We start from the raw sequence: 16,068 nt of genomic DNA, 5'->3' as shown, positions 1-16,068 counted from the left end.
TACCTTGCCCTTCACCTCAGAATTTTTCAGGACCAAATACCCTCGATGTAGAAGAGAAAATTATTTTGCTGTAACTATTCTAGTATTAGTGGATGAAACTAGTTCATTAATACCTAATAGGATTTCTTCTCCATAGGGAGTCAGTTTATTATTAAGTTCATAAATATCAAATTACACTGATGATTTAGAGAACACCATCAGCAAAGTTGATTTATTTTGCATAGTGGTAGCTTTTGTTAATACAAGACTTCTTGATTCCTCCTCTAATATTTATTTTGAACAGTGTGAGAAAGATTGGCAGTTAATAATACATTACAGTTAAAATTAAACATAACTAACATTTCTTGAACACTTACTGTGTGCAAAATAGATGTTTTACAAGAACCCTATAGGGTAGATACTGCTACCTCCACTCTCCAGATGAAGAACCTAAGGCACAGAGAATTTAGTTTCTTACTCAAGGTGACAGAGCTACTAAATAGCAGAATTGGGATTCGTTATTGAGTCAATTAACTTTCATAGCCTGTTTTCTTAACCACCATAATTATGAGCACAATAAAAATTCAAGTTTATTTTTGTCTGGAATATAGAAGGAAAAAAAATGCATGTCAAAATCCTGACTAAAAAAGGAGAGAAAAAAATTGAATACTTAGTTCTGTGACATGACAAATAATGGACAGAGAACAAAAGTTAAAAATAGAACTTAAAATGAATATATCACTTTTCTTTTGACAAATGATGAGTATAAATGACTTTCTTGTTTGCAACTTTCTTGTTTGCTCAGCATGAGTATTTTTCACCAGCATTAGAAATTCTATATAAAAAGCTGGATATTAACAAATATTCTATTATGAAATTAGACATGCAATAAGAATGATTTGTGTTCTATATGATAAGAAAAAATTGTCACTTGGACACCAGTGGTAGGAAAAATACATTTTACTTTCCAGTTCTCTGGATGTCAACTGGCTGCTATCAAGTATGATAAGCTACCAGGATAATTGCTGTGGATTGCTGGAATTCAGTGTTCTTAAGCTTTAATCAATGCTTAGGTTTTGAGTACCATGGTACCTCTTTCAACAATGCCTGCTTTTTATCCCAAACCCATAGATTTTATTGTTAAAGAAACATGCTCTTTGGTCTTTGTATGGTTATCACAGCAGTTACCGTGAATGATATTTCTTCTTTAAAAACAATTTTTTTATTCACATATCATACAGCCCATTCAAAGTATACAATTAATGGTTTCCAGTATAATCACAGAGTTGTACATTCAATGAATGATATTTTTTATCATTCCAAATACCATCCAGCCCAATATTTTCTCTCTGGCAATAAAGCCGAAGAATATTTGGTAAGATATTTTTTTAGTTCCCAGTACACCTTAGGGATATACCTAAAAATTTTCTAATATCCATTACTCTAAAGTATGTATTCATAGGTAAAGGATTCCTAATATATCTAAATATAACCCTCGATTTTTTTCCAGAAAGGAGAAGCTTAGTGCTCCTGATCAGAGTTGAGCAAGCACTGGGTTCTAGGAACAGTTATTTTCTGTTTTTCATGATCTTCTCTAACATGGTGCTTTTCTATTGCAGTGATTTGTCCAAGTGCAGGGAGTGGTGGCCATCCTGACAATCGCTCTATAATAATATTCTACACTAATGACACAGGAGTCCAACAGTTTGAAAAGTGGTGGAATAAGTCCAAGACAGTGCCCTTTTACCTCATAGGACTCCTCCTACCACTGCTCAATTTCAAATCGCCTTCATTTTTTGCAAAATTTAATATCCTAGGTAAGCCAAGGTACCATTGTGAAGCCTCTCTTTAGTAGAATACTTGCTGGATTCTGTGGAAATACAGTCTGGCTGAGGAGAGTCTTACCTTTGAAGTCTGTTTATCTGTGTTTAATTTGTTCACTAATGTTACCTTGCTTTTCAGTTGTCTTCATGGAGTTTGGCCCAGAAAAAATTAGATGCCTTTTTTTAGGCATGAGTTATTTGGGATTCCCATACAATGCTCAGGGAACAACAGTTCCTCATTTCCTCTAAGAGTTACAACAGAGGAAATAGACTAAAATTTCAGGAGGAGTGTATTAGTCAGTCAAAGGGGTGCTGATGCAAAATACCAGAAATTTACTGCCTTTTATAAAGGGTATTTATTTTGGGTAGGAACTTATACAGTTACTAGGCTATAACTCATAAGTTACTTCACTCACCAAAGTCTTTTTCCTTGTTGGAGGAAGATGGCTGCCAACATCTGCCAAGAGTTCAGACTTCCTTTGTTCCTCTCTTCTCAGGGCGCCATTTCTCTCCAGGCTCAGCTGCTCTGTTATCTCTAAAAGACCAGCTGTAGACTATTAGATAAAAGGCTGTTTCTCTTCCCAGGGGCCTTCTTTTTCCTTAATACCAAGTTTTTCTGTGTGCTTGCTTCCTGGGGCTCAAGCTCAAGACTCCAGCATCAAAACTCCAACATCAAAACTCCAACTCTGTCCTTTGCCATGTCTTTTATCTGTGAGTCCCCACTCACCAAGGGGTAGGGACTCAACACCCAATCAAGGCCTAATCATAATTTAATCATGCCCAGGGACAAATCAGTTTACAAATATAATCTAATACCTTATGTTTGAAATTCATGAACCATATCAAACCGCTACAAGGAGAGATCCAAGTAGAACATTATAGTGAACTTTTCAATTCTAATGGTTAGAAAAATTAAAACTTACTAAGAAAGGTTATATAATATTTTTTCCAACAGTTTCTGTTTAAGTGTATAATACAGAATTATCACCTGACTTTCAACCTGGGAGATCATTCTCTAGTTCAAGCTCCTTAGGTTTATTCTGCTTTTGTTCTTCCTCAGTGCTTTTCTTTCTTGGAACAGACCTCTTTCTATAAGCCCTGTTTTTCAGAAGTCACTAAAGGAATGTTTTGACTCTATCTTTTCTTACAATACTGAAACTTAAGATGGTAGACAGAATTCCTAAGAGTCCTTATGACAGCTCAGATTTGGCTAACTAAAGTTAAGCATATCATTCAGCAAGAATTGATAAACCCAAATAAACAGTAGGATTTTAGCTCCTCCCTATAATCTGATCTCCTGGTAGGCAGTCTAGAGTATAAAATAATCACATTATCCATCAATCAGAGAACCAGAAAGTAGTTTTGGGTTTCCAGAAAACCAAATGATAAGTTAAAGGTATTTCTGTATGCCTCTCTGCCTCAAAATAGGAGTCACTATAGGACTGTGCCATAGACACACACAGAAAATCAAGAGTTGTAGTCGTATAAGCTGTAGCCTCTTGTTTCCATCTTTTTTTAAATCAACTACTCTCCAAACCCATAGTAGATTATAGATAGCTAATTTGTGGTTTCCTGATTTGCTGACTTTTCTATGGAACATCTTTTTAAAGTAGCTTATAAATTTACATAATGATTTGCTTAATTATATAGATTATCACCAGACTTCCAGCAGGGTTGATTCTTCTCTAGCTCCTTAAGGATATCCTGCTTTTCCTCTTTTTCTTGGTACTTTTCCTTTCTTTTTCAAATTAGAGTTTCTGTAGAGGAATTAGCATCTAAAAGGTTTCCTGGGTTTTCTGACTCTACTCCATAATTCCTTAAAAGGAATAATCCTCTAACTTCTAGACTACTAAGAAATCTGAATGCCTGGTTTACCCTGTATATGATACCTAGAATAGAACCTTGCATCTTTCCATCAAATACATAGTACTACCCAGTCAAAACCTCATCTAGTAACAATTTTTGTGATCTATGTATCTTTAAAAAAAAATTTTTTTTAATTAAAAATTTAAAAAAAAAACTTATTTAGACACCAGGTCAGATTGTTTATGGGTTATTTAGCTTATTGGCTTTTACAAATACGCTTATTATCCACATTCACTACTTTTCTTACCATCTTACACTAAACATTGAGACAGACTTTTCCAGCCTGTTGACTTTATATGACACTTCAAATACAAAGAATAAAAGCCACTTTCATGTTTTTTTCTCCTAGGTAACCTTACTATTTTGTAATGGACTCTGCTTATATCCTTCACTAAACTCAACTCATAAGTAAATTAAGCATTCAACAATATATGAGCAGTCCAGTTGTTCTAAGGCCTACTACATAGTTTTTTTTGTTTTGTTTTCTTTTGTTTTCTGATAAATCACTAGCTTGTTTCTTCCTCTTTAGATCTCATTTGGGTTTTATGGGTGATAATCTATGAACTCAGAAAATAATTTTCTACATGTGGCTAAGAATGTAGAAAAATAACTTGACTTTAAATAATTTGTAAAACACTGAAAGGTGATAAATGGTTTCTAAATTTTTTTCTCACAGGCACAGTATCTGTTCTCTATTTAATTTTCCTTGTCACCTGGAAGGCATTTCACTTGGGATTTCATTTGGAATTTCATTGGTTTACCTCAACAGACTTTTTTGTACCAGGTGAGCTGTCATAGCCAAATAATAAATTACAGTAATGTGATCATTAAGTCAACATTGTTATATGCTATTCTAAAATAAGTAACGGTATTTTTTATGCTAAGCCTTTTTTATTAATACTGTTTCAAACGGGACTCAGAAGTTGATATAAATTCAATATAAGGAAAATAATGGTGTTTGCAGGGTTCTTTTCCCCTGATACTGTATTTTATTTTATTTTTTAAAGATTTATTTCTCTGCCCTTCCTCCCCCTCCCCCACTGTCTGCTTTCTGTGTCCATTCATTGTGTGTTCTTCTGCGTCCGCTTGTATTATCAGGCGGCACTGGGAAACTGTGTCTCTTTTTTGTTGTTGTGTCATCTTGCTGTATCAGCTCTCCGTGTGTGTAGCACCACTTCTGGGCACGTTGCACTTTTTTACACACGGAGCAGCTTTCCTTGCGGGACGTACTCCTTGCGTGTGGGGCTCCCCTATGTGAGTGCACCCCTGTGTGGCATGGCAGTCCTTGCACTCATCAGCACTGTGCATGGGCCAGCTCACCACATAGGTCAGGAGGCCCTGGGTATAGAACCCTGGACCCTCCAAATGGCGAGTGCACCCCTGTGTGGCATGGTACTCCTTGCACTCATCAGCACTGTGCATGGGCCAGCTCACCACACAGGTCAGGAGGCCCTGGGTATAGAACCCTGGACCCTCCAAATGATAGGTGGACGCTCTATCAGTTGAGCTATGTCTGCTTCCCATGATACTGTATTTTAAAGGGAGCACTGAAGAAAATGGCAACTTTATTTCTTCCATTGAGTGATTTCAAACAGTTCAGGACATTTTCTAAAATTACATCCATTGTGATTTATATATAAAGTCTTAATGCTAAAAATTTCTGTTAATGATATGATATAAGAGAATAGATATAAAGGAAAGGGAGAAGATAAGTAGTTATTTCAAAGACCAAAAAAAAAAAATACCAACTAGAAACTAGTAAAGTAGTTAAATCAGTAATCAAAAACCTCCCAACAAGGAAAAACCCAGGACCAGAAATCTTCACTGGTGAATTTTACCAAACTTTACAAGAAGAATTAATACCAATCTTGCTCAAACTCTTCCAAAAAACTGAACAGGAGAGAGAACTTCCAAACTCATTTTATGAGGCCAATATTACCCTCATACCAAAACTAACTAAAAATGCCAAAAGAAAAGAATAAATCCATGGATTGGCAGGGAACTGAAGCCCACTACTCAGTATTGAAGCAGGAATGGTGATTGGTCTCCTCGATAAGGAGGGTTGTTTGAGTAGGGGACCTTATCTGCAGGAGCAGAAATGAAAAAAGAACTTGCAGTTAGGCCAGTGGGCCCTCTTAAGTTTATGAGATGTGAAGGTAACACATAATACTGAATCTTAACTTTAGGCCTTAAACTGTAAAGGGGAAGGGCTTCAAATGAGAGAGTCAGTTAGTATGTAACAAAAGTGGATACTACCACCACATGTTCCCTCATTACCTAACAAGCAATGGAGGGATTATTCTGGTGTGTATATATTGCTATTACAATGTGGTATTTTAAAGTTTATTTTATTTTTTATTAGAGAATTTGGGGGTTCACAGAACAATCATGCATAAAATACAGGACTCCCATACCCCACCCACACCAACTTCTTGCATTGGTGTGGAACATTTGTTACAAGTGTTGATAGCACATTTTTTATAATTGTACTATTAAAATCCATGGTTTAACTTAGGGTTTCCTGTTTGTGTAGTGTAGTCCATGGATTTTTTTTTTTTAATTCTGTTATCGTATATAAAATCTAACATTTCCTCTTTTAATCATATTCATATGTATTTCACTGCTGTTAACTGCATTCACAATGTTGTGATACCATCACCACCATCCATTACCTAAAGAATTCCATGGTTCCAAATTCCTGTATATTTTAAGCTTTAACTTCACATTCCCTATCCCCACCCCATCCCCTGGTAACCTATTCTAGATTCCAACTCAGTGAGATCTTACAATCTTTGGCTTATTTTACTAAACATGTTGTCTTCAGGGTTCATCCATTTTGTTGTATATATCAGGAGTGCATTCCTTTTTATGGTTGAATAATATTCCATGGTATGTATATACCACATTTGATTTATCCATTCTTCAGTTGATGGAAACTCCAGTTTCTTCCATCTTCTGGCAATTGTGAATAATGCCACTATGAACATCAGCATGCAAATATCTGTTTGAGTCCCTGCTTTCAATTCTTTTTCATGTATACCTAATAGTGGAATTTGCCAGTCCTGTGGTAGTTCTATACTTAGCTTTCTGAAGCAGCAGCTGCAACTGTTTTACCCTGCCCCCAGCAATGAATGACTGTTTCTATTTTTCTACATCCTCTCCAAAACTTATTATCCACTTTTTAAGAGCAGCCATTCTAATGGGTATGAAATAGTATCACATTGTGGTTTTGATTTGCATTTCCCTGATGACTTACATCTTCTAATATGCTTTTTGGCCACTTATATATCTTCTGTGGAGAGATGCCTGATTTAACTCTTTTGCCCATTTTATAATTGGGATATTTGTCTTTTAGGTTGAAGGATTTCTTTATATATTCTAGATATTAAACTTTTATCAGATATATGTTTTCCAAATATTTTCTCCAATTGTGTAGGTGGTTGTTTTACTTTCATTATTAAATCCTTTAAGACACAATTTTTTTTTTTGATGGGGTCCCATTTATCTATTTTTTCTTTTCTTACTTGTGCTTTGAGTGTGAAGTCGAAGAATCCATTGTCTAACACAAGGTCCTAAAGTTGCTTCTCTATGTTTTCTTCTAGGTGTTTGATTGATCTAGCTTTTATATTTAGGTTTTTGATTCATAATGAATTGGTTTTTTATTATGGTGTGTGGTAGGGGTCCTCCTCCTTTTTTTGCAAACGGAAATCCAAGTTTTCCAGCACCATTTGTTGAGAGACTTTTCTTTCCCAACTGAGTGGTCTCTGCCACTTTTTTTGCAAACGGAAATCCAAGTTTTCCAGCACCATTTGTTGAGAGACTTTTCTTTCCCAACTGAGTGGTCTCTGCCACCCTCTCAAAATTCAGTTGGCCATAAATGTGAGGATTCATTTCTGAGTTCTCAATTCAGTTCCATTGGCCTTTATATCAGTCCTTGTGCCAGTACCATATTGTTTTGATTACTGTGGCTTTGTAATACTAATAGAAAGTTTTAAGATAGGGAAGTGTGAGTCCTCCAATATCATTCTTTTTCACAATGGCTTTAGCTATTTGGAGTCACTTTGGACTTTTGGTTGCAATTGCATTGAATCTATAAATTGCTTTGGGTAGTACTGATATACTAATGATATTTAGTCTTCCTCTCCACTGACAAGCAATGTCCTTCCATTTAGGTCTTCTTTGGTTTCTTCTGGCAATATTTCGTAGTTTTCTGTATGTATCCTATTCTTCCTTGGTTACATTTATTCCTGATATTTCATTCTTTTAGTTGCTATTATGAATAGAATTCTTTAATTGATTTCTTTTTCAGATTGTTCATTGCTTGTGTATAGAAATACTACTGATTTTGGGGTGTTGATCTTGTACCCTGCCATTTTGCTGAATGCACTAATTAGCTCTAGGACCTTTGTTGTGCGTTTTTGAGAATTTTCTGAATATAGGATCATATCATCTGCAGATAAGGAAAGTTTTGCGTCTTCCTTTCCAATTTGGATGGCTTGAATTTCTTTTTCTTGCCTAATTGCTTTGGCAAGAACTTTCAGTACACTGTTGAATAACTGCGGTGACTGTGGGCATCTAGCTTTATTGGCATACAGTTTTTCACATCCTCTTCCAATCCTTTTTATTTCAGTGGAATTAGTAATAATGCCCACCTTTTCATTTCTGATATTTGTCAGTCTAACTAGAGGATTGTCAGTTTTATTGATCTTTTCAAAGAATCAACTTTTAGTTTTGTTGATTGTCTCTTGTATTTGTTTTATATTTCATTTCTCTCTGCTCTACTCTTTCCTTTTTTCTGCTCAGTTTGGGTTTAGGTTGCTCTTCTTTTTCTAGTTCTTCCAATTTTGAAGTTAGGTCTCTTATTTGAAGTCCTTCTTCTAATTTTAAGTATTTAGCAGAGTGGGTGTAGCTCAGTAGTTGAGTACTTGCTTCACATGTATGAGGTCCTGGGTTCAATCGATGGTACCTCCTAGGGGGAAAAAATAATTGTAAGCATTTAGTATAAGCATTTAGAGCTATAAATTTCCCTCTCATTACTGCTTTTGCTTTATCCCATAAGTTTTGGTATGTTGTATTTTCTTTTTTTTTTTTTAAGATTTATTTATTTATTTCTCTACCCTTCCCCCCCCCCACCCCAGTTGTCTGTTCTCTGTGTCTATTTAATAGCTGCATCTTCTTTGTCTGCTTCTGTTGTCGTCAGTGGCACGGGAATCTGTGTTTCTTTTTGTTGCGTCGTCTTGTTGTGTCAGTTCTCCGTGTGTGCGGCACCATTCCTGGGCAAGCTGCACTTTCTTTCTTTTGCTGGGTGGCTCCCCTTATGGGGCACACTCCTTGCGCGTGGGGCTCCCCTATTCGGGGGACACCCTTGCGTGGCACGGCACTCCTTGCGCGCATCAGCACTGCTCATGGGCCAGCTCCACACAGGTCAAGGAGGCCCGGGGCTTGAACTGTGGACCTCATGTGGTAGACGGACACCCTAACCACTGGGCCAAGTCCGCCTCTGGTATGTTGTATTTTCATTTTCATTTGCTTCAAGGTATTTCCTAATTTCCTTTGTGAATTCCTCTTTAACCCACTGGTTATTTAGAAGTATGTTGTTTAATTTACATGTATTTGTGAATTTTCCAATTCTTCCTCTATTATTTATTTCTAGCTTCATTTCGTTGTCATAGGAGAATATCCATGGTATGATTTCAATATTTTTTTAAATTTATCAAGATTTTTTTTGTGACCCAACATATGGTGTATCCTGGAGAATGATCGATGTGCACTTGAGAAAAATGTATATTCTGTATTGTTGGGTAAAGTGTTCTATATCCAGCTTTTAGGTGTAGTTTGTATAGAGTATCATTTGGATGTTGTAATTCCTTATTGATCTTCTGACTAGATGGTCTCTCCATTATTGAGAGTGGTATATTAAAGTCTCTTACTCTTAATTCAGAACCATCAGTTTCTCCCTTCAACTCTGACAGTATTTACTTCATATATTTTGAGGTTCTGCTGTTAGGTACACATATATTTTTAGTTATTACATCTTCCTATTGAATGTCCCCTTTAACAATATATAACAACCATCTTTGTCTCTCATAAGAGAGACAAAGTTGCTTTTGACTTAAAGTCTGTTTTATCCAATATGTCCCCCACCAATTGTACTTGTTACTTCTTATACCCCTCTGTATCCTCACTAATTTTTGTACTTGTTACCAGTTATACCTTTGTACATTGTATCTCCAAAACATAGACTTATCATTACTTTTTATGCATATGCATTTTAGCACCTGTAGGAAGTAAGAAGTGCAGTTACATACTAAGCAATACACTACAATAATACTGGCATTTTACCCAAATGGTACCTTTAACCCTGGTCTTTATTTCTTTATGCCACTTTGAACGACTGTCTAGTATCCTTACCTTTCAGTCTGTAGAACTCCCTTTAGATTGCTTGTAGGCACAGGTCTACAACTTCAAATTTTGTTTATTTGAGAATGTCTTAATCTCTCCTTTTTTGAAAGAGAGTCTCTGGAGACATGAAATTCTTGGCTGGGAGTTGTTTTTTTATGTATTTCAATGCACTGCATTCTTACCTCTGTGGTTTCTGATGAGAAATTGGCACTCAATCAAATTGGGACTCCCTTGTACATAACACACTGCTTTTCTCTTACAGCTTTCATAACTCTCTCCTTATTCTTTGCATTTGATGGTGTGATCAGTATTTTACAGGGGTGTATTTTTCTTCATGTTTAACCTGTTTGGTATTCTCTGGACTTCTTAAATGTGCATATTCACATCTTTTGCTAAGTTTGGGAAAGTTGCCTGTTATTATTTCTTTGAATATTCCTTCTGTCACTTTCTTTCTTGCTTCTGGGACACCCATAATACACATATTGGTATGCTTGATGATGTCCCAGGGGTGTCTGAGGCTATTTTCACTTTTAATATTTCCTTTTTTTCTTTCTGCTCCTCTTCAAGTTCCCTGATTCTTTCTTTTGCCAGCGTCAGTATGCTTTCAAAACCATCCTGTGCATTTTTCATCAGTTACTGTGGTCTTCAATTCCAGTAGTTCTGTTTAGTTCCTTTTCAGAATTTCTATGTCTTTAGATTCCCATATTGCTCACTCATCGTTTTCCTGATACCCTTTAGTTTTTTCTCCATATTTTCCTTCGTTTAATTGAGGCTTTTTAGATCTTTTTTAAAGACTTTGTTCAGAATGTCTAAATTGTCATGATCTTCATTGGTGTTTTGTGGATTTTTATCCTATTCCTTTGGATGGACCATCATTTCCTGTTCCTTAGTTTGTCTTGTATACTCTTGTTGTACACACTATATTTTAATACTTTAAAATGTTAACTCTAGGATTTATTCCCTGAGATATCTGTTTCTGTTTCTTGGTTTTGTAACCACCTGTGGAGCTTCAGCCCTTCTGTCAGGAAACTCTGTCCAAAGCAAATACCATATAAAGGGATTTCCCTGTATTTCTGGGCTTTTGCATATTAGTTGTTTTGGAGTTCACCTGTTTTTATGAGTTTGGTTGTCCCCTCTGTTTCCCAGGAGGCAGAGCTCCCTCCCCCGGTTGTTTGAGGCTGGCAGGCCTTTGTCTCAGACTGTCTGTATTAGTCAACCAAAGGGGTGCTGATGCAAAATACCAGAAATTGGTTGGTTTTTATAAAGGATATTTCTTTGGGGTAGGAACTTACAGGTACCAGGCCATAAAGTATAAGTTACTTTCCTCACCAAAGTCTGTTTTCACATGTTGGAGCAAAATGGCTGCCGACATCTGTGAGGGTTCAGGCTTCTGGGGTTCCTCCTTTCCAGGGTTTTGTTCTCTCTGGGCTCAGGGTTCTTCTCTTCCCAGGGCTTGCCTCTTCCTGGGCTCAGGGTTCCTCTCCTCCCGGGCTCCAGCTTATGTCTTCAGCATCAAACTCCAACATCAAAACTTCAACATCGGGGGAAGCGAACTTGGCCCAGCGGTTAGGGTGTCCATCTACCACATGGGAGGTCCACGGTTCAAACCCCGTGCCTCCTTGACCCGTGTGGAGCTGGCCCATGCGCAGTGCTGATGCGCGCAAGGAGTGCCCTGCCATGCAGGGGTGTCCCCGCTTAGGGGAGCCCCACATGCAAGGAGTGCACCCCATAAGGAGAGCTGCCCAGTGCAAAAGAAAAAAGCAGCCTGCCTAAGAATGGTGCCACCCACGTGGAAGCTGATGCAACAAGATGATGCAACAAAAAGAAACACAGATTCCCGTGCCACTGACAACAACGAAGTGGACAAAGAAGAAGACGCAGCAAAGAGACACAGGGAACAGACAACCGGGGCGGGGGTGGGGGGGAGGGGAGAGAAATAAATAAATAAATCTTAAAAAAAAACAAAAACAAAAACACAACTTCAGCATCAGAAGTGGACTTGACCCAGTGGTTAGGGCGTTCGCCTACCACATGGGAGGTCCGCAGTTCAAACTCCGGGCCTCCTTGACCCATGTGGAGCTGGCCCACGTGCAGTGCTGATGCGCACAAGGAGTGCCGTGCCACGCAGAGGTGTCCCCACGTAGGGGAGCTAGGAGTGCACCCCGTAAGGAGAGCCACCCAGCGCGAAAGAAAGTTCAGCCTGCTCAGGAATGGCACTGCACACACGGAGAGCTGACATAACAAGATGATGCAACAAAAAGAAACACAGATTCCTGTGCTGCTGACAACAACAGAAGTGGACAAAGAAGAACATGCAGCAAATAGACACAGAGAACAGACAACTAGGGCGGGGGGCAAAGGGAGAAAAATAATAAATCTTTTTAAAAAAACAAAAAAAAACTTCAACATCAAAAACTTTCAACTCTGTCCTTTGTCATCCCTTTTATCTGAGTCCCCAGCCACCAAAGGGTGGGGACTCAAGGCCCTAATGACATAGCCCAGTCAAAGCCCTAACCATAACTTAATCATGCCCAGGTATAAACCAGATTACAAACATAATCCAACATCTATTTTTGGAATTCATAACCATATCAAACTACTACACTGTCTGCCTCTATAATTTTTTACATTCCTTTTGTTTTCTCAAGCTGATTTTGCCTGGAAGGCAAATTCTGGGGGAGGACACAACAGACAGGACTTTCCCAAGTTTGTCTTTCCCAACTAAAACTGGGCCAAGGACTCATGAAGGGGACTCAGACTGGCTTCAAAGTGCCCTCAGGAGGGTATCAGAAAGTACACCAAGAGCATCTCTGATGGCTCCCCAAAGCTGTGCTTTCCTGGTCTGCTCAGCAAATGCAGCCCTTAAGTTGACTGTCCCCTGCAACCCTGAGGAAGCGCAGCATCTTTAAGTGCACCACCATTGCCCTGTCCAGGATGGGTTCAAACAATAGCTGCTGCCACTTTTGTCCATTCTTGGTTGAAACAGTAGCTGCCCTCAGAGCTGGGTCCCCAGCAATCCAAATTCACTAATCAGAACTGTGATCAGTGATGAGCTGTGTCCTCCACTGTTCTTGGGAAAGAGGTTTTATATTTGTCACTGGCCACTAGCTGAGGACTGGAATTCTTGGCAACCTACCTTGAGAATGGTGGATTGGCATTGGTAGCCACCACAAAAAGAAAGTAATTTAGTGTTCTTTATCATCATTTGTCAGCCTCTTTTTCTCACTCTTCCCTGGATTCTGAACAGTGTTCTGACATCTGGAGTTTCAGAATAATTGTTTCAGATACTTCCTGCCTGTTTAATGGTTGTTTTGGTGGAATGACTGAGTTCTGTAGCTCCCTACTTTGCCATCTTCCCACAGTTCTTCTGAAATGTAGTTTTAATTTGCATTTCCCTGATTACTGATAAAGTTAGTACCTATTCATATGTTTATTGGCCATTTCAATTTCCTTTTTTATGAAGTGCCTCTTCAAGTTTGTTGCCCATTTTTTATCTGATTGTCCAGTTTTTTCTTATTGACTAACAGGTTTTTATACACTCTGAATGAAAGTCATTTGTCAGATACAGATATTGTAAGTATCTTCTCCTACCTGCTTACACCTTTTCTTTCAAAGGGATAAAATAAGCAGTCTGAAAATGATCAGAAGTCTGGACCTTCTTTAAAACCCTTTTGTAGAGATATCTATTTGTCTTCTTTAATATATGTATAGTGATTATCGTGTAAATGTCTGGTTTCTTTAATAAGGCTTGTTTTCCACTCACACACTTGTATATGAATGTTTGTAGCAGCATTATTCATAATAACCAAAAAGTGGAATCAACCCAAATGCCCATCATTAATAAATAAAATGTGTTATATCCTTATAATGGAATATTATTAGGCAATAGAAAGGAATGAAGTTCTGTTTCATGCGACAACATAGATGAACCTTGGAAACATTATGCTAAGCAAAGAAACTAGTCACTAAAGGTTGCATATTAGATGATACCATTTATATGAAATATCCGGAATAGGCAAATTTATAGAGATAGAAAGTAGATTCATGGTTGCCAGGGTGAGATGGAGGAGTGGATAGAGAATGGCTGCTAATGAGTATGGGGTTTCTTTTGGGGATTATGAAAATGTTCTAAGATTAGATTGTGGTGATGGTTGCACAACTTTGTGAATATGCTAAAAATCATTTAATTGTACACTTGAAACAGGTAAGATGTATAGTATATGAGTATCTCCATAAAGCTGTTAAAAATGTCAGATTTTCAAGAAATTTGCTCAAAAAGACAGTTTGAAGTTAGAAATATGGTGATACCACCTTTCTTAGAGGAGATAGAAAGGGATCAGCTAGCAAGTTGCTTCAGAAGGCATCTTAGAGGTAATAGATATTGATTACTCTGAGAGACAGGAAAGATCAGCTAGATTCAGGAGAGTTTATTGAAAAATAATAGATCTTAGCAAAAAGCAAATCATTTTAAAGAATTTAAATGTAGAATTTAATGTAGAATTTGACTGTTTACATGACTGAGTCCATTTATTCTGAAAATAAGTGAGTGCTCCTGTTTATATGCCACATATTTCCAAATTAGTCATGGCCTACTGCCCTCTAGAAGCCTACAATTGAATAGTAAAACCAATCTGTGATTTAACTATCAGAATACAAAGATATACAAGAGATATAGTAGTACTAAGGAGTTGCATAAAAATAAAAATTAGGAATAAGAGAAGGGACCTTAAAAGGGAATGTTCTAAGGAACAAAAGGAGTTCTCTAGATGAAGAATTAGGAGAAGAGGTAGTTCAGGTCAATGGAACAACATATGTAATAGTTAAGGCCTAAATATCATGACTCATTTAGGAAATTAAAAGAATTTGGATGGCTGGAGTGGAAAAATACTTATTGGGGAAATGGTAGACGATAAGGATAAAGAGATAGCGGACAGATTCTGAAGATCCTTCTATTTAAAATGAAAAATAACTTTAGAAGCTGACTATGAGACTTTATCTCACCCTTATTTGGGGTTGCCTGAACTAATTCTTCAGGAGGCCAATAGGGTATGGAGAAATAATTCTATCATTTCCCTACCTAAAAGCAGGATTCATAGTGGAGCTGCTACAGTCAAATACAAAAAGAAAGAAAAGTTGTGATCAGATTTGCCTCTTTTATTCACTCTCTCTGAATCAACTGATGAGAGGAACAGCAATAGTGAAAAAACTCTTAGAACCTTGGGATATAACTAAAACAGTACTTAAATGACAATTCAAAGCTGGGTGATTGATGCAATCCCAAATCCCATCTCTCTGCCTGCTTTCTTAGACCATTTTTGGTATCAGCTGTCTCAGTTCAGGTCCTCCAGTCAGTAGACACCAAAATGGAATTTGAAGTTGGAGAGATTTATTGTGAGAACACTTATGGAAGATAAAGGGAAAAGAGAGCAAGAATAGGCAGCTTCATCAGACCATGGTGTAGCTCAGATACCTGTGAAAGGAGAGGGAAAGAAGTAGGATAGGATAGGAATAGAATGAGTCTCAGCCAATTCAGTGTGGAACTCTGATGCAAAGACTGTCTGTAGAGGAAACCCAGGTTGGACAGAAGTGTCCAGGCCTAGTATTCTACCAGGTTTAGTATTGGCGAGGAGCTGCCCAAGAGTGTAGCTTTCATTTGATCAGGACAGCTCCAAGGGAGATGGAGCTAGAGGTTGTCAGTTAATTATAATCCTTATGGCAGGTTTTCATTTGAAAGTAGGTTTGAATGGTATACCTCCATGCTACCATAGTAAAGTTTTATAATTTTTTAATATAAATTCATGTAAATATTAAAGTTAATTCCTAGGCCATATTTATGTCTATTTTGGATTGTGAGTGGGATCATTAATTTTTCTTTTTAATATCTTCTAACCAGTTATTGCAGATATGGAAAAAGATGCTGTTTTTTCAATATTTTTTCTATGTAGCTATCTTACTTGGAATTCTTAGTAATTCAACACTTTCAGTTGTTTTTCTGCAA

At 37.4% G+C, this 16,068-nt stretch overlaps 1 protein-coding gene across 1 annotated transcript in view; it reads left to right on the top strand.

The window, feature by feature from the left end:
* SLC38A9 (solute carrier family 38 member 9) overlaps positions 1-16,068 on the top strand; it is a 123,146-nt gene that overhangs the window by 72,369 nt on the left and 34,709 nt on the right. Inside the window, exons 9-10 of the mRNA XM_023589022.3 lie at positions 1,599-1,796; positions 4,345-4,452. Of these exons, the coding sequence (XP_023444790.2) occupies positions 1,599-1,796; positions 4,345-4,452 (306 nt within the window). The remainder of the gene's footprint in view (positions 1-1,598; positions 1,797-4,344; positions 4,453-16,068) is intronic.

Source organism: Dasypus novemcinctus, chromosome 2 (genome assembly GCF_030445035.2).
Source record: "Dasypus novemcinctus isolate mDasNov1 chromosome 2, mDasNov1.1.hap2, whole genome shotgun sequence".
Classification (NCBI taxonomy): Eukaryota; Metazoa; Chordata; class Mammalia; order Cingulata; family Dasypodidae; genus Dasypus; species Dasypus novemcinctus.
The sequence above is the reverse complement of the archived record's forward strand: the minus strand, read 5'-3'. Positions and strand labels throughout refer to the sequence as shown.